At 43.5% G+C, this 27,499-nt stretch overlaps 1 protein-coding gene across 1 annotated transcript; it reads left to right on the forward strand.

The window, feature by feature from the left end:
• glipr2l (GLI pathogenesis-related 2, like) lies at nucleotides 1-27,499 on the forward strand. The gene is made up of 5 exons (XM_055657844.1): nucleotides 1-157; nucleotides 255-363; nucleotides 767-870; nucleotides 4,179-4,256; nucleotides 25,824-27,499. The coding sequence occupies exons 1-5, from the start codon at nucleotides 145-147 to the stop codon at nucleotides 25,982-25,984; spliced, it is 465 nt and encodes a 154-aa protein (XP_055513819.1). The 5' UTR covers nucleotides 1-144; the 3' UTR covers nucleotides 25,985-27,499.

A 27,499-nucleotide genomic window follows, 5' to 3' on the forward strand; every position in this document is an offset into this window, starting at 1 on the left:
TCCTCCGCAAGGGATCCCGGAAAAGGACGCATTCCTTCCTTATAAGGCGCTGGCGGGATGGCCATGAGCGAGGAGACAGACGTTGCCTGGACTCAGTGAGCAGCAGCAGCAGCGCTCTGCACAGACCGCCGGGAAACACCGACCATGGGCAAATCAGGTCAGTCCTTTCGCGCTTATTTACACGTTTACCTGGGAAAGGGGCATTGATTTTTTTTGCACTCTTGTCAAAATAAGACCTTTTAATTTATTTTCAGCTTCAAAGGCGTTTTCTCGTGAAGTTTTAAAAACCCACAATGATTATAGGAAGAATCATGGCGTGCCAGCGTTGAAACTGTCCAGCAAACTTTGTAAAGAAGCGCAGGAGTAAGGAATTCCTTCCCGCTTTCTGCTTTCCGTGGTCTGCTTGCCCCTTGTACTGACGGCTGTCTTCTGCACCTCACGTTGTGACTGTAATCGCGTTCTCTCCCTCTCTCCCTCCCTCAGGTTTGATGGCCGCTCTCTCCCTGTCTATCTTTACACTATCACTTGCCCCTGGTATGTTGATGGTATTCTCGGTATCTCACGCCGTGACTGTAGCCACGCTCCATCCCTAGGCGTTGATGGCCATTCTCCTCCCGTCTGACACTTTCTTTACGTTGACTATCAGTTTTTCCTCTTGCTCCTTGCGCTGACGGCCAGTCTCTCTCTATTTCTCTCACTCCGTGCCCCAGTGAATCACATCGTGTTGATGACCAATCTCTCACCGACTCTTTCTTCTCAACGATAGGTATGCGGAGGCTTTAGCCAGCACCCGGGTGCTCAAGCACAGCCCGGAGTCTAGCAGGGGACAGTGTGGAGAGAACTTGGCCTGGGCGTCGTATGATCAGCCGGGTTAGTGCCCCAATTGTGATCACGATTAAATGTGAAACATAAGTCGACATGTATGTTTTTATTATAGTAGATATGTATTTAAGACTAAGGATGTTGATCAGTTTGACAAGGAGCTGAGGAATGGTTGTTGGAGGTTTATGCAGATAGTGCGAGGTGTTGCATTTTCAGAAGTCAAGCCAGGGCAGGTCCTTCCTTCACAGTTAATGGCAGGGTCTTGGCCTTAGGAGGTGCGGGGCCCAATTGGGAACAATTTTGGTGAGCCCCAGGTTCCCAGCCAAGGTCTGTAGATTCATAGAAATATAATTAGTCTATTATAGACTTAATATCTCTATGGTAGAATGGAAAGTAATCAAAATGTGCGCTTAAAAAGTGCCTGCGACTTAAGGGACCAAACCGATCTAAGCTACATTTTAATATAAAATTGCATACATGTGAGCCTACACGTAACAAACAAAATGTGTAGATCACCTCTGAAAAGTACATAGTTACAATACCACTTGTTTTAGTGACTGAAATGAAAAAAAAGTAATTTAATTAAATAGATCCTGGAAAACCAATAACCATTGGTGAAAAACCTGTCCAGGCATTTAATTTTGGGCTTCAGCCCCATCCTACCCTTTGAGCTTCTACCCAATCCTAACTTAGTTGTCTGTGCGTGATGTGTGCGTGTTAGTTGTCTGTGCGTTATGTGTGTGTGTGTGGGTGGAAGGAGAGGAGGGAAGGAGAGAAGGGAGAGGAGGGAAGGGAGGGAGGGAGAGAACGGAGGGATAGAAGGGAGGGAGGGAGAGAAGGGAGGAAGGACAGAAGGGAGGGAGGGAAGTAGAGAAAGGAAGGAGAGAAGGAGAAAGAATGGATGGAGCGAATGAGAGGAAAAAGAGAGGAGGGAGGGAAGGAGAGAAGGGAGGGAGAGGGCCGGCGGCGGGAGCAGATGCCGGGTTCCGGGCAGACGGGTGTGAGCTGAGGCCGATATTTGTAAACGTTGCTCCAACCCCTGGCCCGTGTATTGTTCACCGCGTCTCCCCGGGGAGAGAGAGGGCTGTGCGTGAAGCACGGCGACTGGAGGGGCAGGGGCGCTGCCATGAGCGAAAGACCCAACCTCCCCCTCACCCCCTTCTCCATTCCCCCTCACACCCCCTCCCCGTCGACCCCTTTCTTCCCCCTCCACCCCTCTACTCTCTCTCCGCCCCCTCTCTCCTCCCTCCACCCGGGGCAGATCTACCCGAGCCGAGAGTAGATAACTCTGGCGCGGGGCCCAATTGGGCCCAATCGGTCCAATCGGCTTAAGGCCGGCCCTCGAGCAGAGGATTCCAGAAATGCTGGTACATAGTTCCTTGAAAGGTAGATAGGGTGGTCAAGAAGCCTTTTGGTACATTGGGTTTTATCAGTCAGGGTGTTGAGTATAGAAGTTTGGATGTTATGTTACAGTTGTACAGACATTGCTGAGGTCACATCTGGAGTATTGTTCAGTTTTGGCCATCCTGCAAAAGTTTAGTTTAGAGATACAGCATGGAGCCCATCGGCTCACCGAACAATCATCCATACATTAGTTCTATGTTATTGAAACATACAAAATAGGTGCAGGAGTAGGCCATTTGGCCCTTCGAGCCAGCACCGCCATTCAATATGATCAGGCCAAAATCAGTACCCCGTTCCTGCATTTTTCCCCATATCCCTTGATTCCATTAGCCCTAAGTGCAAAATCTAACTCTCTCTTGAAAACATCCAGTGAATTGGCCTCCAATGTCTTCTGTGGCAGAGAATTCCACAGATTCACAACTCTCTGGGTGAAAAAGGTTTCCCTCATCTCAGTCCTAATAGGCCTACCCCTTATTCTTCTCACATCCTACACATTGAGGGCAATTAAGCTGTAAACTTGCACAACTTTGGAATGTGGGAGGAAACCAGAGCACCCAGAGAAAATTCGGGCTGTCACATGGAGAGCGTACAAATTCCATACAGACAGCATCCAAGGTCAGGATCGACCCCAGGTCTCTGACGCTATAAGGCAGCAACTCTACCGCTGTGTCACCTTGTCGCCCGAGAAGGATATTGTTAAGCTGGAAAGTGCAGAGAAGATTTATGAGGATCTTGCCAGGACTTGAGGGCCTGAGCTATAGAGAGAGGTTGGGCAGGCTAGGACTTTGTTCCTTGCAGAGCAGGAAGATGACAGATGATGTTATAGAGGTGGCATAGATAGGATGAATATAGGAATCGGGAACCAGAAGATATAGATTTAAGAGGAAAGATAGGATTTCTTCGCACAGGTAGTGGTGGGTATATGGAACAAGCTGCATAGGAGGAGGTAATTGAGGCAGGTACTGTCAACACAATTTAAAAAACATTTGAACAGGTACATGGATACGAAAGGTTTAGACAAATATGGGCCAAACGGGGACAGGTGGGACGAGTGTAGATGGGCCATTTTGGTCGGCAGGGTCAAGTTGGGCATGATGCTTGTTTCCGTGCTGCATGACTCTATGACTCAAAGCCACAAATTCCCAGTAACTATTTGGATTACTTAGTGACATTAATATCTTTGATGTGAGGCTGTTGTAAATCTAATGGGTGGATTCCACTTCCTTATCACTGGCAGCAGCTTAGCATCCGTTTGATAAGTTTTGCATTGAGCCTGTGATTGGAAGGAAGCAAAGGATTGAGGCATGCTTTTTTAATGCTCTGTGTTTATGGAGCCAGCTTGGGGAATTTTATAATATTATTGTGGGATTGGGAGACCAAGTGTGTTTCTTGATTAACGGGTATGTCTCCAAATCACTTTTTAAATGTTTTTTATAAGGTTAGAGGGAGATATTTCAAATTTTAGTTTGTATCAGGTTGTATTTTTTGAGGAGATTACAAACCAGAAGTAGAGAATACAGTGAATAAATTGTTAGTTAATGGAATCAGCAGAACTTAAACATTGACGTCTTCCACATCCATTTCTTTCTTTAATGTATACATCCCTCCAATCAGATTTATGTTCCAGTGCCGTACATAAAGAACCCTAACCCAAGGAACCCAAAAACAAAATACCTGTTATTCTGAAAGAAAACAGATAATTGTGGACATACTCAACAGGTCAGGTAGCATCTGTGGAGAGAGTTTCATGTTGATGGTCTATCTGGAATGATAGAATGTTAATTTGCATACTAAATATTCAAATTATCTGTTTTCCTTATTGTAGACTATATATTGACATAATTCTAGAATCTAAAAAATGCATTGACATGTGCTTTTGTAGAACAATTGGATTTGTGAATTTGAATTTTTTCTGCAAAAATGATTGCGAAGCTTTTTTCTTCTTTATACAGGAAAGGAGGTATCTGAAAGGTGGTACAATGAAATAAAGAATTACAATTTTAACTGTCCTGGTTTTTCTTCTGGTACAGGTAAGTTCAAGAATATCTATTTTATTGCTTTCTTCTCAGGGTAATAAAGCAACAGATGCACACCAATCAGAAATGTTTATGTCATAAATGGAATATCTGAAGTTATTTAAAAGTATAATATTTTAATTGTGTCGTAGAAATGAAGATGTTTGATAACTCTTGGCCTGGGTAATAATTAGCGGACAACTGTGTCTATATACAATGACTTAACATATTGCGACCGTTCTTTGCTAAAGCTCCATGCCTGACTTTTTGGTGACCTATGTTTGCAACGCTTTCTTCATATGCACTCTTCGATAGGGCTTGGATTTCTTGGTGATTTCAGCTTAACTCATTGAGTTTGGAGAAATAATCTTGAAATCACATGCATCAGGCAATAATATATTTATAGTGTGTGACCACACACTTGGTTAATGCACCCACAATGGTAGGATAAAAGTTTGCTCTGCTACGAGAAGGATTCTAATTCTCCAAAATGACATTTCCAATCTGGGTATGAAGAGTTAGTTTGGTATCTCACCATGGAGAAAGGCAGAGATGTGAGTGGCTATTTCTTTAAAATAACTTAATCGTGAAGTGAAAGTAGGATTTTTTTTGATACAATACAGACGTATCTATCTATATACTATTCAATGTCTGTGCCTGGCGTCTGGCTGCCTTTCTGCCTTTTGATTCGTGCCCAATACTCGCAGATGTCCAATCGGAATGGCCGATGCTCGCAGATGTCCAATCGGAATGGATCCTTTTACTTTCTTCCTTTGATTCACTGCCACGCCGAATCCAGACGCTCAATCTCCAACATCTTTTCCATTTTGGTAGAGATTTCGCTTTTCTTTCTAAGTATCCGCTCCTCATTACATTTCGTCTTGTTTAAGTACACGTTTTTAATCAAATCCTTCTCCCCCCCCCCCCCCACTCACTCATTTTGTCGCCTCCTACTGGCCAGCGACCATAACGGCTGCTGGTGCCTGCATTTCAACCTCAAGAGACGCCATTTAATTCGGCCTCTCAAGACCGGCTTCAGTTCGACGACCACGTCTCCCGTGGGGGCTGCTGGTAGGGAACGGTGTTTATACACATTTCGGACTCTGTGTGTGAGGGTGGTTGGTGTGTGAGATGCCGCCCCCCCCCCCCCCCCCCCCCCCCAGTGGGGGCTACGGGTAGGGAATGGCTGCGTTGGGGGAGCAGACCCAACGGGTCTGCCATTGGTCTAGTATATTTTTATTTCTGAAAAATCAATTTATAATCCAGTACTTTGTAATGTGTCTCCGGAAAGTTGGGAAAATGCGCATTCAACTCTGTCCCTTTTGTTGCCATAGCAAAATTGATGTATTATGAATAGATTGGAAAGGCTATGTTGACTCGTGTTGCTGTGGGTTTGAGGACTTCTCCTACTGCCTATGTATAAAATAACATAAAAGGAAAATGCTTAAATACTCTGAGGCAATGTGTGCTAGTTGGATTTAGAGGGATGATCCAATGAGATTTTACCACTTTCCCTAAATTCAAGAATTCCTGGGTAGGAAATATTCCAAGGTCTGCATACCGATTGCAACATCAGTTTAAACTGGTCGATTGGTCCTTTCTTTGCGCCTGGTGAATATCAGCTAAGAATTAGTTTATTTTCATGAAAAAATCAATCAAAGAATAGGCCTCTCAGCCCACCATATTGATTTATAACTCTCTATTCCCTGCATATCCATGTGTCCAGCTAAAAAGCCTCTTGGATGACACTTTGTAAACCAGCATCTGCTGTTTCTTTTTCTACATGGGAAAACTCCTCTGCACCCTCTCCAAAGCCTACACATCCTTCCTCTAATTGAGTGACTGGAACTGCACACCAAATGAAGTCTAGTCAATGTTTTATTGAACTGCACCATGCTCCTGACACTAGTACTCAATGCCCCGGCCAATAACAGCAAGCATGCCATACACCTTCTTTACCACTATATACCTGTGTTTTCATTTTCAGGAGCAGTAGCCCTGACTCCACAATCCCTCTCGCCTAGGGTCCCTCTTAATCTTGCCATTAACAGTATATTTCCCCTTGCATTTGACCTTCCAAAGTGCAAGGTCACACTTGCTTGGATTAAGTTCCGCCTGCCATTTTTGCACATATACCTATAACTGATCTATATCCTGCTGAATCATTTGACAGCCTTCTTCACTGTCTTCAACTCCACCAATTGTGGATGTTTTATTCAATATATAGTAGTCAAAATATATATTTAAAGACATGAATAGTCGCTGCCTTTTAATGACTTCTAATCATATCCATTGTCATATCTGTGATAACGGTTGGCGTTGAATTTCATGTGCAGTTCATATTATTTGATTCCTGATAATTACAATGTAATCTACACATGGTTGTGGTTAGAAAGTATATTCTTATCCTCCAGAACATGTGCACGACTCTTTCAGATGTTAACATATAGATAGAGAAGCTATTTCTTGAGAATCTATGCTGAAGTTCTCTAATCAAGGTAACTGTAGGTTCAGTATTGTGAGGAGGAAGAATTGCTGGAGGTAATTATGCCATTAATGTTATTGTCCTAGAAATACTGTTTGTCTCTATTCAGGCTATTCTTCTCATTTCACCAAATTGTTATTCTCAATGGAATGTTAATGTATATTCAGCCCATCTTGCTTCTTGCAACTTTTATACCATTATCCCACAGTGTTCTGCACTGTGTGTGACATGATTCTGTGTTTGTTATTTAAATTTACATGACAGTGTTTTCTTCTCTGGTGCTCATCAGGTCAGCCATTAAAGCCAATATTGAAATTGCTGAAGCTACAATAAAGGGAAAATACATAATTTTTATTCCTAACCATGGTAACTGTCAGGCTTAATTGTGATAACTTATGCTTATGGTAATTCAGCTTATGAACACAATTATTAATTTTTTGGCTACATTACTGCCTTGCTCAATTGCATTTTCATAGAGTTGACAGAGTGATCGAGTTTGCTGAGAAATAATGGCAGTTCCAAGAGTACTGCTGACCTTTCTCCTCCTAAGAACAATCCCTGTTCGAGACGTACCGTGGCCCTATCCCCGAACACTACCTCCGCTACATTGACAACTGCATTGGGACTACCTCCTGAAACCCATGCAGAACTCATTGACATCATCCATTTCACCACCAATTTCCATATGACACTCAAATTCACCTGGACCATTTCCGACATCTCCCTACCATTTCGAGACCTCACCATCTCCATCACAGGTAACCGGCTACTGTCCGACATCCACTACAAACCCAGTAACTCCCACAGCTATCATGACCACACTTCTTCCCACCCTGCTTCCTGTAAAGACTCTATCCCCCTACTCCCAATTCCTCCATCTACGCCGCATCTGCACCCAGGATGAGGTGTTCCAAACCAGGGCATATAACCATATAACCATATAACAATTACAGCACGGAAACAGGCCATCTCGACCCTTCTAGTCCGTGCCGAACACGTATTCTCCCCTAGTCCCATACACCTGCACTCAGACCATAACCCTCCATTCCTTTCCCATCCATATAACTATCCAATTTATTTTTAAATGATAAAAATGAACCTGCCTCCACCACCTTCACTGGAAGCTCATTCCACACAGCCACCACTCTCTGAGTAAAGAAGTTCCCCCTCATGTTACCTCTAAGCTTCTGTCCCTTAATTCTCAAGTCATGTCACCTTGTTTGAATCTTCCCTACTCTCAGTGGGAAAAGCTTGTCCACGTCAACTCTGTCTATCCCTCTCATCATTTTAAAGACCTCTATCAAGTCCCCCCTTAACCTTCTGCACTCCAAAGAATAAAGCCCTAACTTGTTCAACCTTTCTCTGTAACTTAGTTGCTGAAACCCAGGCAACATTCTAGTAAATCTCCTCTGTACTCTCTCTATTTTGTTGACATCCTTCCTATAATTAGGCGACCAAAATTGTACACCATACTCCAGAATTGGCCTCACCAATGCCTTGTACAATTTTAACAAGGCATTGGTGAGGCCAATTCTGGAGTATGGTGTACAATTTTGGTCGCCTAATCTGAGGCATCTGAAATATCCTCATTCTTTAGGGAACGGGGGTTCCCATCTTCCATAGATGACTCTCACCAGGGTCTCCTCTATATCCCCACAGCTCGTATCTCCCTGGTCAATTTGTCCCTTCCCACACAGACCACCCCGTCCCCTGTTACTTTTCCCTGCAACCGCTGGAAATGCTACACTTGTCGCTTTACCTCCCCCCTCGACTTCATCCAAGGACCCAAACAGTCTTTCCAGGTGAAAGGCAGGTGAGGCAGAGGTTCACCTGCACCTCTTCCAACCTCATCTACTGCATCCGCTGTCGTATGTGTCACCTTTATATCGGCGACACCAAACATCTGCTTCGCCCAACACCTCTGCCCAGTCTGTACTAACCAACCTGATCTCCTGGTTGCCCAGCACTTCAACTAACCCTCCCATTATGAATCTGACCTTTCTGTCCTGGGCCTCCTCCATTGCCAGAGTGAGGCCCAGAGCAAATTGGAGGAACAGCACCTCCTATTTCGCTTGGCCAGTTTACACCCCAGCGGGAAGAACATTGGCTTCTCCAATCTCAGGTAGTCCTTGCTTTCTCCCTCCTTCCCCCCACCCTTCCCAGCTCTCCCACAGCCTACTGTCCATGCCTCTTCCTTTCTTTCGCCCCCCCCCCCTCCTCCAAACGACATCAGTCTGAAGAAGGGTCTCGACCCGAAACGTCGCCTACTCCTTTTCTCCATAGATGCCGCCTCACCCACTGAGTTTCTACAGCATTTTTTGTCTACTTTCTCCACATAAGTGTTGGATCTGCAAAAGTCAATTGTATGCACACCAGGTCTGGGATTCCTGTGCAAATGAAGTGATAATCGTGCTATTCACACATGATTTTCTAACTGCACTTTGTAGGATTCCTTGTGGAGATGCTTTTTATAAACAACTATATTATATGCCCATCTGATCTGCCAACTCGCCACTTTTATGATGGCATTAAGTTGTGTAGGAGTTATTGAAATCATGGGCCTCACTTTTGAGAATTGGGCATATAAAAATGAGCTGACAACGGTGAATCTGCAAATGTCAAGTGTGTACTTGCCATGTAGATCAGCAGTGAGTATGAGTGACTCACCACTCTCAACAGGCTCTGGAGAAATGAATTTTCAAGATGAGATGATTCATATAGTTTACCTTTTACCATTATGGTAGCCCCTTAATTAAATAATGATAATGTTGGCTAGTTTAGCATTCAATCTACAACTTAAAATCTGGGTCCCTGCTCCTGCACCCCTTTTAAACGAGGCATAGTCATACAGCAAGGAAACAGGCTCTTTAGCTCAACTTGCTGACCAAATTGCTCCATCCAAGTTAGTTCCAGTTGACCTATAATCCCTCTAAACCCTTCCACAGAGCTTCTTCCCACTCGAATCAGGCTTCTGAACAGACCTTCTATAAGCTAGGGTACTGTCCGTTTCACCTCTACCCCATTGAGGACATTGGACTAAGGAATTGATGCACTATGATGTTGAGAACTATATTACTCTGTATCTTCTGTTCTATCTATCTATATTACTAAAACTCTGATCTTGACCGCTTTTGGCCCACTGTGCTGCGATTTCCGTCAGAACGCCGCCACCTATGGCCGTCATTTTTTGGCCACCTCGCTCAGAGCCCCCCCCCCCACCTTACGGGTTCGGAGGATTTTTCCCATCGATGACAAATCAGAGAGATATTAATGTTTTAAAAAAAATTCACCATTCTCTCTGCTGCCCCTGCTGGAGGGAGGGGGAGGGACTATAAAACCAGGAAGTGGTGTGCCTCACTCAGTCTCACAAGATGGTTGAAGCCAAGGGTCACGTCTCTCTGAGCTCTGAATAACACTGAACAAATGTCTACACAACTGTGAGTCCCCTTAATGTGGTTTGAAAATGAAAATATGGTTTGTTTGAAGTAAAAAGGCACTGCCTGCAAATGGTTGTTTGGGTGCTTTGGCTTGAAGTTGAAAGGCACTACTTACTGCAAATGGTGGCTTGGGTGTTTTGGCTTGAAGTTGAAAGGCACTACTGACTGCAAATGGTGGCTTGGGTGCTTTGGCTTGAAGTTGAAAGGCACTACTTACTGAAAATGATGGCTTGGGTGCTTTGGCTTGAAGTTGAAAGGCACTATTACTGCAAATGGCGGCTTGGGTTCTTTGACTTGAAGTTAAAAGGCACTACTGTAAATGCACTTACTTCCTGTTTGCTATTGATTTTAGATAAAACGCTACCACTTACGGCTGATTTTTGGCCTTCTTACTCAGTCCCCCTCTGCTCAGCAGTTGCAGAGAATTCTTCCCATCAATTAAAAATAAAAGTGTTATTAGTGTTTAATAAATGTTGAGAATCTCCTGTCAATCACGCCATGAAAGCCACACCTTTTCCGGTGGGAGGGGGAGGGATTATAAAACCCGGAAGTGTAGGTGTGGCCCAGTCTCTGCATGATGGGGGAGGAAGAGGTCATGACTGAGCTGTGATTCAACTGAACACACTGAATGGCTACTGAACTGTGAATTTGGTGTTTTGTGTGGTTTTCTGGTGGTTTCACCCTGCATGAAATTGTGTGAAGCTGCATTTGAATTTGGTGGCCTTGGATCCAGCTTCAAGTGGTATGAAACTGCACTTGAATTTGGTGGCCTTGCACCCTGCTTGGTGGTTGGAAACTGCACTTGAATTTGGTGGCCTCGCACCCTGCTTGAAATGGAATTTCAAGGAATAGCCATGAGTCAACTGCCAGCCTACCAGCCGTGAGCTGCCAGTAGATCAGGCTTGAGGGACTGAGCTGTCAGCAGAACAGGCTTGAGTGACTGAGCTGCCACCCCAAGAACCCCCCCCCCCCCCGGCTACCAATATTGGAATTGGTGGCGAGGTCGAATATTGTGTCAGGGGACCTGTCCTCCCGGGTGAACATGGGATCCAACTTACTACCACTTAGTCTAGTATGGCAATAAAAATTGATCACTTGATTTTGAAGCATTCATGCATGGTGGAGATATAATATAGTCCTAGAATGATACAGTGTGAAAACAGGCCCTTCAGCACAACTTACCCACACCTGGCTACACTACCTGCTTTTGATCCATATCCCTCCAAACATGTCCCATCCATGTATCGGTCTAACTGTTTCTTAAATGTTGGGATAGTCCCTGCCTCAACTACCTCCTCTGGCAGCTTGTTCAATATACATACCACCCAGTTGTGTGGAAAAAGTTACCCCTTAAAAAGTTACCTTAAAAATACTTCAAACAAAAAACATTGAAATCATACTTCTACAATGCACTAAAACATGATTTTACTTCATCAAATTTCAAAAAATCCCAACCGTAGGAGGGGGGACAACCCTCTCCCACACCCTATCCCCACTCCGTTGCTCCACTCCTTCGCCGGGTACCCCCAAGGCCAGTGATCAGTGATCGCTCAGCCTCCCCACTTTCAAAATCACTCCGTGGCCCCTGGTTCAGATGGAGAGCACTTCCAGATGTGAGCGGGGAATTGAGGCCAGTTGTCCATTATGTCTGGATCCCAATGCTCAGCGCTTCATGTTTTGGAGTTGGCTGATGTTATTGATTTATAATTAGCCTGATTTGTAATTAGTTGACAAAACCTTAATTTATTAATCTGGAATATCCAGGGGGATGGGATAAGTGTAATATTAAAATAACATGCAAGGTGTCGGGCTGTCTGTCACAACATTCAGCCTCAATAACACATTATTTCCTTCAGTTAAATATTGGGAAGGTAGCACTATTGTAATTTGCCACTCAACTATGATGTTTGTTTACTTCACTGACTATTTCTAAACCCCCCCCCAAATTCCTTCGACAGGTTGAATAGAAATGTCCCAAATCTTGTTGTTTTATTAATTGAACACGTAGATGAACATCCTCAAGGAGTGTAATCCGATGGAAACTGATTCAGATTCGATGTTTAAGAGCTTGTTCAAAAAGGGGGAATATTTTAAAGGAGTAACAGAGATATTTGCAGGGGAATGTGTGAGGAGGTTATTATTTGTCTTTAGTTTTAGCTTGAACGAGAACATCTGAAGATTCAAAGTTTAATATAGTAATTGTGCTGATACTGTCCCCAACCAACCATGTAATGAATATCATCTATTCCGACGGTTTTATTTTTCTGATGCCATTTAAACTTCACTTGGATTTCAATCACTTCAATGCAAAAGTAATTGGGAATGGGGAGCATTGGATTATTTGCCCTTGGTACATATTAACTGTAATATAATAATGTATGCATGTTGGTAGGTGCAATGAAAAGCAAAGATCTTTTTTATCATTGAATTCTCCCAATTTTGCTAACCCTTGCTGTCTCCTCCCCTTCCTTAACCCTCGAGCTGTCTCCTCCCATCCCCCCGCCCTCGAGCTCGTCCTCCTCCCCTTTTTCATTGCTTCTCCCCCCCCCCCCCCACCCCCTATCAGTCTGAAGAAGGGTTTTGGCCCGAAACGTCACCTATTTCCATCGCTCCATAGATGCTGCTGCACCCGCTGAGTTTCTCCAGCATTTTTGTGTACCTTCTTTTTTATCATTGTTGTGTTATGAATAACACAGAATATAACATGTACTCTCAAGATCACATTTAAAAGAATAATATTGCTTAAATATATCGTTATTTAATAACTTTTCGTTTGACTCCTCCCATCCTCGGAGTGGCGGCGCGGCTTTGGCTGCAGCGGCTTACCGGCGGTCCCGTTGTCTTTGTGTTTTTTATGTTGTTTATTTTGTTTGGTTAGTTTAGTTTTTTGGTTTTAGCTTGTGTTTTGGGAGGGGGGGGGGGGGGTTGAAACGGGGTTTGCAGTCTCTCCCTGCGGGGGAATACGACCTTTTTGTCGTATTCCCCTTCTCTGCCTCCGTCTGCGCTGGGGCCTAATGGAGCTGATGACCTCGAGGCTCCGGAGGCAGAGCACCGTCAGGACTCGCTCTGAGCTCACTCCCGTGAGGGTGGTCCGGCTCAGGGCTGGAAGAGGTTAGGACGCTCCCGTGAGGGCGGCCAGCCCGAGGGTGGAACGAGGCTCCCGTCGGAGCGGCAGAGTTCGGGAAGGTGCGGCGCTGGCAGCCAGCCGAGGGAGGTTTGGCGCCCAAGTCGGGGCGGCCCGGTCCGGGGGGAGAAGCGACGCCCAAGTCGGGGCGGCCCGGTCCGGGGGAGGTTCGGCGCCCATGTCGGGGCGGCCCAGCCCGAGGCTGAAGACGGCACAGTACTCACGTGAGGGTGGCTGGGACGGTGTTCTGGCGGCGGTGGCCTGAGTCCGGGGTTCGGCCGCGGGCCAGCAGCTGCTTCTGCAGGACTGGTGGGCGGCAGCTTCAACCACCCCGGGCCGCGGTGTTTGAGCCGCGGGACTGTTCTTAACATCGCCCGGGGGGGGGGGGGGGGATCGCCCCAGCGCAGAGGGAGAAGAGGAGGGAAGAGACTGCGACCTAAGACTTTTGCCTCCATCACAGTGAGGAGATGCTGGGTGGACTCACTGTGGTGGATGTTAATGTGTGTTTATTGTTGTTTTATTGTATGGTATTATATGTATGACTGCTGCAATTTCGTTCAGACTTCGGTCTGAATGACAATAAAAGGCTATCTATCTATTTCCTCCAAATACAAGGGGTAGCTATGGGCATGCGCATGGGGCCCAGCTATGCCTGCTTCTTTGTAGGGAACGTCGAACAATCCTTGTTTAAGATGTACCAGGGCCCCATCCCCGACTTTTACCTCCGTTACATCGACGATTGCATTGGTGCTACCTCCTGCACCCACACACAACTCACTGACTTAATCCGCTTCACCACTAACTTCCATCTGGCACTCAAATACATCTGGACCATTTCCGCCACTTCCCTACCATTTCTTGACCTCACTATCTCCATCACAGGTGATAGACTACTGACCGACATCCACTATCAACCCACTGACTCCCATGGCTGTCTAGACTACACTTCTTCCCACCCTGCTTCCTGTAAGGACTCCATCCCCTATTCCCAATTCCTCCGTCTACGTCTGCTCCCAGGATGAGGTGTTCCACACCAGGGCATTGGAAATGTCCACATTCGTCAGGGAACGGGGGTTTCCCTCCCTTACTATAGATGAGGCTCTCACTCTTCAATACCCTGCAACACTGCTCTCTCTCCCCATCCCCCTATTCGTAACAAGGGCTCCTAGTCCTCACCTTCCACCCCACTAGCCGTCAAATACAACAAATAGTCCTCCGTCATTTTCGCCACCTCCAACGTGACCCCACCACTCGCCACATCTTCCCATCTCCCCCCCCGTCTGCATTCCGCAAAGCCCGCTCCCTCCATGACTCCCTGGTCTATTCTCCCCTCCCGCACCACCCTCTCCCCGGGCACTTTCCCTTGCAAGAGGTGCTACACTTGTCGCTTTATCTCCCCCCTCGACTCCATTCAAGGACCCAAGCAGTCGTTCCAGGTGCGACAGAGGTTCACCTGCATCTCCTCCAACCGTATCTATTGCATCCGCTGCTCTAGATGTCAGCTGATCTATATCGGTGAGACCAAGCGTAGGCTTGGCGATCATTTCGCCGAACACCTCCACTCTGTCCACATTAACCAACCTGATCTCCCTGTGGCTCAGCACTTCAACTCCCTCTCCCAATCAGAATCCGACCTTTCTGTCCGGGGCCTCCACCAAGGCCAGAGTGAGCACCACCGGAAATTGGAGGAGAAGCACCTCATATTCCGCTTGGGCAGTTTGCACCCTAGCGGCATAAACATTGACCTCCAATTTTTGGTGGCCCTTGCTGTCTCCTCCCTTTCTCAGCTCTCCCTCAGCCCTCTGGCTCCTCCTCTTCCTTTCCCCACCCTACATCAGTCTGAAGAAGGATTTTGGCCCAAAACGTTGCTCATTTCCTTCGCCACATAGATGCTGTTGCACCCTCCCCTTCCTTAACCCTCGAGCTGTCTCCTCCTATCCCCCCGCCCTTGGGCTCCTCCTCCTCTCCTTTTTCATTCCTTCTCCCCCCCCACCCCCTATCAGTCTGATGAAGGGTTTCGGCCCGAAACGTCACCTATTTCCATCGCTCCATAGATGCTGCTGAACCCGCTGAGTTTCTCCAGCACTTTTGTCTACCTTAGTTATTGGACTGCATTTCTGAAAAGTCCCAGCTGAGAGGAAGACAGCAAAATACTGAAAATATTGGGGGTGAAAATGTCTTCAGGACAGTTTGTTACGAAAATTAAAGAAATGCTAACAGAATACTTATACAGCGGAGTGAGTATAATTTTATGAATGAGAAATTGTGTTCAACTAATTGATAACTTCTTTGACAAAGTAACTAGCATGTTAGACAACAAGGAAGCCAATGGATGTAGAAAATTTTGTTACCCAAAATTTGGTCTATGAAGTGCCCCGTAAAAGATTACCACATTAGATAATCACCTGTGGACTTGAACATAGGTTAAGTTCAGGTTGTCAAATATGGGGCTTTATGTGTGGGCCAGTTATATTGTCAGTGCAGAGGGGTTGGAGAAAGGCCAATTGTGCATCCAGTGTCAAGGTCTGGAATAGTACCAGGTGTGCAGTCAAAGCTGGGACAATGGGAGTGTTCAGCACTGGGAACCTAAGCAGGTAAGCAGCTATGATCAGCATAGACTAGGGGGCCAGGTGTAAGGCTGGACTCAGGGTCAGGAATGAGAGAAGGTATGCAACTGGAGTCAGGGTCAGGAGTAGTACCAGGTGTGCAGTGAGACCCAGGTTGGTCAACTTGGGCCAAGTGTTTGATTATAATCCAATTTCCATACATATATATATTAAGATCAGTCATGTGCTGCACCTGTAATTTAGTCTAACCTTATTCATAGCTAATCCAATTCAAAGCATAAATATTCCATTCGTGTAAGTTTAAAGACTTGCTACAATATGCACCAGATTGCGCAATTTCAAGCTGAAAAATGCAAAAGCTCCATACCAATGGGAGGGGACACACCTCCCTCCCACATCCTCCCCCCACTCGGGAGCTATGCTCTCTCGGGCTTAGTCTCTCGCAATTTCATAATCCCAACTCTCACCCAATGTTGGCAGTCCTGCCATTCCCATTTAGCAGCAATTGGTCTGGAGTAAACTCCGCCTTGTCAATTCAAGTACTTCTCTAGATACTTCTTAAATATGTACACTGTTCAGATGAAAATCATACATTGTTCAATCATATCTGTTTCAGATTTGTTGGGCATTACGTAGTCCCTGTTCATGTAGAACATTTATTTGTGGAAAAAGTCGGTTGCATCAGCAATGTAGGCTTTCTGTTAATGCTCAAAATATAAAATGTGTTCTGAGCAATATATAGGTCAGACCCAATTTTGTTTATCACATAGTTTTAACCATAATTACTTGGTCCATTAGTTCCTCTGCCCGTATTCTGTTTTAAAGTACCGTAAAAGCATCCTAATGAACAGTAGAATCACATAGTTAAAGCAATTGCTGGAGGTGATTTATTTTGAGGTTTAGTCGGATTCTAGCTAGAAAACCATCAATCAGCAAAGGCATAAGGATAATATATAATGCTGAGGAGCAGCATCTGATACAGAACTCAGCAACATGGTGTCAGGACATAACCTCTCACTCAATGACAGAAAGACGAAGGAGCTAGTTATTGACTTACGGAAGCATGGTGGAGGACAAGCCCCAATTAGCACCAAGTGGAAATGGTTACGAGCTTCAAGTTCCTTAGCATTAATATTACCACCAATCTGTCTTGCACCAATCATAATGACATGACAGACAAAAAGGCACGCCAATGCTTCTATTTCCTAAGGAGAGTGAGGAAATTTGTCATGCCTTCAATGACTGACAAATGTCCACGGATGTACCATAAAAACAATACTATTTAATTGCATACTGTCGGGTTTAGGAGCAGAGCCCAAGACCACAAGAAAGTTGTAGATGTTGCCCATCACGCAGACCAACATTGGCTCCACCTTGGACAAGCGGACAGCATAATCAAAGACGTGCCACCAGTCAATAGACAATAGGTGCAGGAGTAGTCCATTTGGCCCTTCGAGCCAGCACCGCCATTCAATGTGATCACGGCTGATCATCCACAATCAGTACCCCGTTCCTGCCTTCTCCCCATATCCTCATAACGCTGCTATTTTTAAGAGCACTACCAAGCTCTCTCTTGAAAGTATCCAGAGAACTGGCCTCCACCGCTGGTAGAGAATTCCACAGACTCACAACTCTCAGTGGAAAAAAGTGTTTCCTCCTCTCCGTTCTAAATGCCTTACCCCTTACTTTTAAACTGTGGCCCCTGGTTCTGGACTCTCCCAACATCGGGAACATGTTTCCTGCCTCTAGCGTGTCCAAACCCTTAATAATCTTATTCCTTGTCCCGGCTCCAGTATATTGGTACAATATATAGAAGTTTAAAAGCACACACTACCAGACTCAAGAGCAGCTATATTATACCCCCTTTTTACAGCTCCATCCATAAGCTAGAGTACTGTCTGATTCACCTCTGCCCCATTGTTGACATTGGACTTTGTCAATGGAACTCATGCGCTACAATGCTGAAAAAAATGTGCATTTTGTATCTTACCCGTTGCTCTATCTATTGTAATTGAGTATGATTTGATTGTATTTTTGTATAGTATTATTTGATCTGCTTGGATGTTAATCAAAACAAAGTTTTCACTGTACCTCGATCCAGGTGACAATAATAAACTAAACCTGTGTTGGGGACTCTGTGTTGGGCTATTTAATGATTTGGTATCCAGTAGTCTTGAGAGCATATTGGAAAGGGAAATCTAATGATGCAATAATATCACAAACATTTGACCTTAAGAACTATCTTGAGAAAAACACAGCAGGAACAAAGACTGCAACGGGGTTCATTGCTGGAAATTGGTATCTCACAGGAAACCATTGGTGCTCCAGTCAAATGTTTGTCCCATGCTTGACTTGCTTCAAAATAAATATATGTAACAGATAAGAGTGGAGTTTGTGGGCATCTCTAATACATCAGCGAGCACATTTATTCATTTTCAATGATGTGCGCAGGACATGGGGGACTGTAGATTTGGTTGGTGACATATGCTTTTACTGGAGAGGGTTTTGAGATACAAATAGTCAGGCATGAGATTTCTCCGAGGATCCGCAAATTTTGAAATTCATTTATAGTGGAGACATTTTCTAGTGGAGATTTCTTTCTGGATTTCAAAATCCGCGGAAATCCACAGATCCTTAGAGAAATCTAATGCCTGAAATAGTGCCAGGCTTCATTGGGTTCCTTCCTATTGTGGGATTTAAAACACTTGTATCTATGGGACCAGCTTTCCCATATCTCCATCCTAAATAGAGACTGACATTTTCTGGCCACGTACAACTTGTCTTTTCACAGCTCGCTAAAACCATCTAAGAGTTGGATTTTCCAATTCACCAGCCAAATGGTGCAAGCCAAGCTGCACATCGGCTTCCTTTTTTGTAACTATGATGTACTAATTTATGGTGAAAATAATCACTTATGGAAAATTATGTCATGTAGAGATGAGCTTGAGAACTGACTGATGACAACTGTTCTTTAACTGAACTTGCAACATCTAAACTTATATTTCCATTTTAAATTATTCATTCACATGGTCCTAACTAGCTCCTACATCCATTTCAAAGATGTGTTAATTCTGTTTCCCACTGCATACCGGCAATGCTTTTCTTTCTGTAATTCTGTGTTGTCTGCATTAAGTTTCATTTGCATTACAGTTTGGCAGTTGGAATGCTCCAGAGAGCTGGAACTACATTGAAAGTATTTCCTGTTCTACTGTTGTCTGGGAATTGATAGCCATGCTATTAGTTTTAGAATCCGAGTCATCTTTAGAGATAAGCAAAGACGAGTCCATGCAATGATTATTGCCATTTTCATTGTGGACTTCCCATAATATGTCAGAGTAATCATTAAGTGGGAAAGAGCCGACTATGGACTGGCTCTGGACTCTGGTCCCGACCATGGGGGGAAATGGAGGAGGACTGGCCAACTTTTATGCCTTCCACCACAGTGATGAATGCTGTGGTGGATGTTTGTGTTAAATTTTTATTGTGTATTGTGTGTGTTCTTTCTCATTGTATCGCTGCTGACATATTCATTTCACTAGCACTTTATGTGCAATGTGACGAATAAACCCGTATTGTATTGTGTTGTGTTGTATTGTATTGTAAGTGTCTTTATTAGTTTGCTTGCTATCCTTAATCCATTTCCAATCCAATTTAAATATGTTCAGCATTTGTATTGATTTTAATTGCCAGCCTTTCATATGTCGATGTACAGAAGGGCGTACATTCTGTACATTTCATTGGAGGTTTCTGGCCCTCTTGATGTCGAGGAGATTTATCGAGTGGGGCTTTTCTCTTGAATCGATTACTGACAGTGACGTAGTATAGAACACTGATTACTGATTACAGATTGGCGTATTGTCATATATATAATACCAGGGTGCAATGAAACTCAACAGGTCAACAGCCTGGTAACTCAACAGGTCAACAGCATCAGAACAGAGATAGGTGACGTTTCATGTCAGAACCTTTCTTCAGATTAATTGTGGGGGTTTGGGGAAGAAAGTTGGAAGAGGGGAGAGGCAGGACAAACTCTGGCAGATAAAAGGTTAGGATTTATTTTTTGATAGGCAGATAGTGCACCTCCTCTAACCTCATCCAGTGTTTCCAATGTGGCCTCCTGTACAAGCGTAAATTCGGTGTCCATTTTGCCGAACACTTGCGCTTGGTCCGCCAAGGCATACTGGATGTCCTGGTAACTCACCGTTTTAACTATTCTGCCCATTTCCATACTGACCAATCTGTCCTAGACTCCTGCATTGTCAGAATGAGACCATACACAAACTTGTGGATGAACTCATCAAATTCCATCTGATTGGCTTAAAACCCAATGGTATGAACATTGAATTAATCAATTTTAGCTAACTACCCCCCCCCTCCCCCACTCCCCCCAAACTACTTCTCCCCCCTCCCTGTGCCCCACCTGAACTTGCACCAATTTCTCATCCTTCCCCCTCCCTCAGCTACATTCCTTCCTGAAGCGCATCTCTTCAATCCTTTTGTCTCATACCTGTTTTTTCTCATCTGGCCTTTGTCCAACAATCGACCCCCTCTCCTCCACCCCCTCACTTGTATCAACCTATTACCTAAGAAAAAGTAATTGCAGGAAATGGAACAATCCATTTTCTCCAGAGATGCTGCCTGATTTGTTAAATGACTCCAGCATTTTGTGTCTATCAACCTATCACCTGCCGGGCTTTGAACCCGCTCCTCTTCTCTTCCAGCTTTCTTGCCACAATCAGTCTGTGAAAGGGGCCCAATCCAAAACGTCACCTATCCAAGTTTTCCAGAAATGTTGCCTGACCTACTGAGTTACTCCAGCACTTTGTCTTTTTTTCTACATGCAGTAATGATATATATATATATATATATATAACAATAAACACAATGATGAGTTGAAAACAGCAGATTGCTGCAAGGTTCTAGAAACTGGCAGGCATCTTTCATGATACATCCAGCCTTCCCAATGCAATGCAATGCAATGCAAGTCAAGTCAAGAGAGTTTATTGTCATGTGTCCCAGATAGGACAATGAAATTCTTGCTTGCTGCAGCACAACAAAATATTGCAGGCATAAATACAGATCAGATCAGTGTGTTCACATACCATAGAATATATATATATATAGATAGACCCACATAAATAACCAGATAAAGTGCAATAGGCTGTTATGGTTCAGAGTTTGTATGAAGTTGTCTTTAATAGTCTCATGGCTGTGGGGAAGAAACTGTTCCTGAACTTGGATGTTGCAGATTTCAGGTTCCTGTACCTTCTACCTGATGGCAGCGGAGAGATGATTGTGTGGCCAGGATGGTGGGGGTCCTTGATGATGCTAGCAGCCTTTTTGAGGCAGTGACTGCAATAGATCCCCTCGATGGTAGGGAGGCCAGCGCCGATGATGGACTAGGCAGTGTTTACAATATTTTGCAGCCTTTTCTGCTCCTGGCCGCTCAGGTTGCTGAACCAAGCCATGATGCAATCGGTCATCATGCTCTCTGCTGTGCACCTGTAGAAGTGTGCACTGTGAAAATGAACTGAATTGAAGGAAGTGATGAGCCTGTGATTCTCTTTGGCGGTTAAGGCGGTCAAGAGCAGGGTAGTTCCGAATACCAGGCTGAGATCTATCCTGTCAGTATACTTCCAATAGCACATCTGTAGAAGTTTGAGCAAATCCTCAAGAATATGCAGAGTCTTCATGGATGCCTGCGAAAGTAAATATGCTGATGCACATCTTTGGAAGGGATTGTGTTATGTGGCTGATGACCTGAATGCCTTAGATCTTGAACTGTTAACCATGTCTGCAGTAGCTCCCTTAATGATGAGAATGTTTTGTTCACTCCCTCGCTTCCTTGAGTCAACAACCACCTCTTTTGTCTTGCTGACTTCAAGGACTAGCTTTTTGTCCTGAAACCATGCCACACTAATCTCGATCTCGTTCCTTTGTGTTGTCCCATCATTATTTTTATTAGCAAAAAGTATTAAATTATTTACAATGTTATTTACATGACAGACAATAACTAAACACCCACCACCACAATATAAAATTGATGTATTCCTATTTATTGAACATCAAATTGCTATTATTGGGCATCAAATCAGATACAACGCGGACACAGGCCCTTAGGCCCATCGAGTCTGCACGGACCAGCAATCTCCCCGTACACTAACACTATCCTACACACACTAGGGACAATTTACAATGTTACCAAGCCAATTAACCTACAAATCTGTACGTCTTTGGAGTATGGGAGGAAACCGGAACCACCGGGGAAAACCCATGCAGGTCACGGGGAGAACATACAAACTCTGTACAGACAATCAATCACCAGTAGTCAGGACATACCCAGGTCTCTGGAGCTGTAAGGCAGTAATTCTACCGCTGCGCTATCCTGCCACCCACCATTCATGTCGTCACTGTGATCCTGGGCTGAAAGTAATAGAAATAATAACAATGAAGCCATTGACCATGAAGTTATCTGAGCCTGATTTGCTTCGCCTTTGAAAAGAGACACAATATTTCCTTATTTCCAGTCCTATGGAATCCCTTCTGTATTTGATTAACCTTCCATTACTTGCTGCCCTGTCCTTTGCATATTATGGGACTACCTGTATCTAAATTGAACCTTGAATCCTGAGATTTGCCTTTATCGGGTGTTATTAAAATCTGACTGTTACCTCTTGATTGAAAGTGATTTGGCACAAAGTGGATGGACTACTACATGTGGTGTAAAAATAACTCTCGGACAGCTACATGTAAGGGAGATTGGGCAATGCATAACACTGATGAGGAATAAAACATAAATGTACCTCCTGGATTATAACTTTTCAGAAAGTTTAAGAATGTGGACAGGAGGTGTAGACATTCATTTATTAAACAGGTTTAGTAATATCTGCTTATTCTCTCTTATCAGTGACTCCCAATGCTTTCATGTATCCTAATTTATGACATCAGTTTCATGGTTGCACTACGGTTTATTGGTTTGAAGAATTTCTAATTGCTTCATTTATGAATAAAAGAATATCACTCAAGAAACATGCACCATGTTGTAAATAATTGCAACAATTCTGAATGATTGTTGGATTTTGGTTTGTGCACTGTGAATGTGCAGAAGGCAATGATTGTTCATCACTGAATCATTGGATGCCCCACATCCTGTAGTCCAGTGGTCCGTCCGGTAGACTAGGGTTTGGTTGTGATTTGTAATCTTTTGTGTTTGCAGGTGCGGTATTTCCTGCAGATGTTGAGCTGCGGAAAGTTTTCTGTAACAAATATGCACTTTTTAAGGACAATACAAACCTAGCCTTTGCTCTCTACAGCTGCATCTGTAAAAAACCTGAATGATAAGAGCTTGATGGGTAACTGCATTGGTGTGGAACAATGACTGGCCTCTGGTGAACATTTGATCCAACACAATACCGATGGGGAAAAAGTGCAAGAGTTAGCCTCATTATTACCAACAGACGAGGAGCACCACAGTGGCACAGCTGATAGAGTTGCTGTCTCACATTGCCAGAGACTCATGTTTGACCCTGAACTCGGGGGGGGGGGGGGGGGGGGGGATGTAGGGTTGACTGTGTGAGAGTTTGCGTGTTCCCCTGTGACTGCATAGGATTCCTATAGGTGCTCAAGTTTTTCCCCACATTCCTAAGGCTTGCATGTTTGTAGATTAATTGGCATCTGTAGATTGCCAGTAGTGTGTGGGGAGTGGATGCGAAAGTGGGGGAACATAGAACTGGTGCAGGGATGATCGTTGGCTGGCATGGACTTGGTGGGTGGAAGGGCCTTTTTTCCATGCTATTTCTCCAAACCAAACTAAGCTAACGGAGAGGATAAAGATGGTGGGCAGGGAAGAGGACAGCAATAGGAATTGTTGTAGCCAGAGGCAGGTTCACTGTACATTGATGCTGGGAGCAATGTATGTTGTGAGCGGGTATGAACTTGATTAGATGTCAGTCGTGGTTAAATGACCTGTTCATTATCATTATCGCATAAGGGAAATGTTTTCTTGGGGAATAATTGCTCATGGAACCACAGTGTTAAGTTTAAGAGAATATTTTGTTTTAAAAAGAAAGTGGAGATGGGCAGGAACTTCCCCTCAGATTGTCGCCATGGCAATTACAGTGTTGGTGCATTGCACACTTTTTGATCAGTTATCATTGGCATAGGGTCTTGGCAGACGTTTATAATTTCTGTACATTAGTACACCAGCCATTGTAAATTAAGGCTTCAGAATGTCCCCAAGCAGTTTCAGATTCCTCCAACAGGATCTGCCAAAAAATGTAGTTTAATTCAACAAGGTTTCCTGTTTTACAACTGACTCATAGTGGAGAGAAATCGGTACAGAGTTATATAGACTGTGTCATTTGCCAAGCCACAAGTAATGATCATTGTAGAAAAATATTTAACCTTGACTTGGAGCTTTGTCACAAGACTTATCACTGTTTCCATTCTTTGCTGGATTTCTGCCTGCAATTTGTCTGCTGTGAGGAGTACACATTCATCAGATGTAGGAGTATTATCTTCCAATATTTGGTTGGTGTGACCAATAGTGTGTTGAGTGAGTGGAATCTAAATGAGAGAGAATATGCGGACCATGGCACTCAAACCCACCCAAAAGGTGTGATGTAGTGTAAACCTGTGAGGGTAATGGCAGTCAGAAGATCAAGGAGTATACTAGCCATGCCACTTTGTAACTAACAACATGCTAAAGTGGCTAGAAGGAGGGGAAATGCAATGTGGTAGTACTGATTCGTTCTATTAATGGAGATCCGAGACCAGGCTTCGGAAGTGGGAATTCGAGATTAACAGTGGTATTTTGCCCAGTTTGGTATTGGAATGAGAGACGTCTCAAACCAGGTTCACGGGGTATCGGAGAGCCTCAATTACACCTCTACCTAATCTTCATATTCCTTACTTTCCTTTCACTCAAAGGTATTTGTCTCGGCCCTGAATATTCTGAATAAATCAGGTTCAGAAGCCGTGTGTAGTATCATGATCTATTAAGATGGAAAGCTACTACTTTGGTGTGATTGTGGTGTCCACTAGAATGTATATTGAGATTTCAGTTATTTGCTGTGTTTATGAACTACTTGGTTGATGGGAAAGAAAACCAATATCAGCAGTATGGAAAGAGGCATTGACCCCTTATGAGAATTTTGTAGACTCTGTGAATGCACAAAATTGGTCAAATGTGAGGTCATGCACTTTCAATCTTAAAGAATAAAACTGAATACACTTAAAATGGTGAAAAACTAGAAAGAGTCCTGAAACATAATTCTGCATTTAAATCATGGAATTGAAATGAATTGGTAATGGAAATAAATAAGGTCTACAGGAAGCCAAGTCCAGAATGTAAGGGATAATTTTTTTTAATTTATTTTATTTATTAGTTATTTATTTCGGACAGAAAAAAAGAATATAAAGCAAATGTGAAACAGCAAAAAAAACCAAAACAAAATATTTATAAAGTGTCATAAACAATATCTATAAATAAATGAAATCATATGTGTCCAAAAAGGAGCAGGAAGAAGCCAATAATAAATCATCCTTTGATGAAGCAAAGTCTTGGCTAGGTAAAGGGTGCAATATCTGCTGGAAACCTGAAATAAAAGCAAAAATATCCCAAACTCTCAGCGAATGAAGGAATATCAATGGAACAAGAAATAGAGCAAACATTTTAGTTTATTGATCTACCAGGTCTAAGGCAATAAGCAGACTAGGAAAACATGGTATTGGAGAGGGAATTATCATGTTTATGGATTGTTTGCTGGCACAAGCTAAAACGAAATGCCGAGTCATTCTCTATTAAAGTGCATCATTGTCTTTAGTAGCAAGAATCTTATTAGTCTTTGTGAATGTAGCAATTGTGTCAATATTTGGAGTGAGAATTAAGCAGAGTGCGGCCAGCACATTGATGGCAATTCCCCCAGTGGATCTTCTGGTTACTAATTTGTGTTCTTAATCCTTCTTTAGGTCATTTTACAGCTATGGTCTGGAAAAACAGCAAGAAGTTGGGTATTGGGAAGGCCCCTGCCTCGGATGGCTCCTCGTTTGTAGTAGCCAGATACTTTCCAGCTGGCAACATCATGAATCAGGGATATTTTGAGGACAATGTTCGACCTCCAAAGAAGTAAATTTGTAAAAGAGAATCTCACCAAATGGAAGAAATTGAAGGGAATGAACATTCATCTGAAGATATTTTCTTTCAACGATCAGGCTTCGAAGTTTATCAGTTATACCTCCTCAGTGTTGCTTAAAGGGCCGGCTGCCAAATTCCACTGTCGTGCCTTTGTTTGGAAAACACAAGTTGATCCACCACACAAAGATGGACACATAATAACCATGTAACCTGATGTATCATACTTGCTGCTTACATGTAGCTTGATGTTTCATACTTGCTGCTGTTTCATAATATTCGCTTCGCAAGGTGAACCACTCTTCTTCAGACACATTATGAAATCCTGCTGCTGCTGCCTGGATTGCTGTTTCATTATGCACACAATATTCAATTTGTCGTAATTATGGATCACCATAATCAGTCATTAATTGCATTCACTTTTGAGTTTAGCTGGTCGATTTTATTCTTCACGACTCATGCGTTCTTAGTTGTGTTTTGCACGGATATCAGATGGCATCTTGAGTATTTTATTCATGGCCATTTTGTGCATATACACTGTAAGCCAAATAATTAATTGGGACATTTGACAATGAAAGAGGAGCATCTAACCAAGATTTCACAATGATGATTGAAAAATAACTGACTCCCCTCACCTGCCGCCCTCCAACCTCCTAATTCCTAATTCTGAAGCGTAGAAGCTCAAAGTGTAACTTATTGCCAGTGTTCTTGAGACCCTGCAAAGTAATAATCTTGTGGTTGTGAGTGCACACCACTTTGTGCTCATGCTTCGTATTCTCGGGACCATAGAAGTGCAAATTAATCTGTAAATCTAACCCATTTCTTGTTTCTATTATATAAATTTAATTGAATACGTTTAGTGCTGTTTCTTTCTCCAATCGCAGAAACTGTGAAGTCAGAAAGACCAATTTCAGTCGTAGAAAGCAGTTGGTTGTGCCGTATACCAGAACAACATAATATGGTAACATTGAAGAGCTTGACCAGGTACCATTGCAGGAAGTTCTGAAATAATCAACAGTTTCTCTCAGCCTCCGGAAAGATAGACACCAAATGTGATTGAAACCACTCTCACCGCACGTGCTCTTCATGTAAAAAGCGAACCCTGATATTTTTCATTCTTTTCACCCCTATTAATTTTTCTGTCATTCTTTGCTAAGAAAGTAAACATTCCTGCACTTTAGCTACTTAGCATACTTTGAGTTCCGTCGGTATGAATCAGAATTAATCTGGTCATTGTAAAGCTGTTGCAATCTACATACAAAAAAAAATTTTTACGTGGCACTTAATAATCTAGTTCTGAAACAGCTAAACCAATACAACGAAGAATTTTGACTAATAAATGTTTAACTTGCAGCTTTACATCTGATGGTTAAAATAACATTAAAACAACACAAAGGGAGGGTGATTTCTTGGTTCTATATTTACATGCACAACAAAACCATATCACGTCTTCCTGAAGCTGCCATGAAGAAATGTCTAGGTTTGTCTTTATTAAAAAAATATCTGCTTATAA

This window comes from Leucoraja erinacea, chromosome 2 (genome assembly GCF_028641065.1).
Source record: "Leucoraja erinacea ecotype New England chromosome 2, Leri_hhj_1, whole genome shotgun sequence".
In the NCBI taxonomy this organism is placed as follows: Eukaryota; Metazoa; Chordata; class Chondrichthyes; order Rajiformes; family Rajidae; genus Leucoraja; species Leucoraja erinaceus.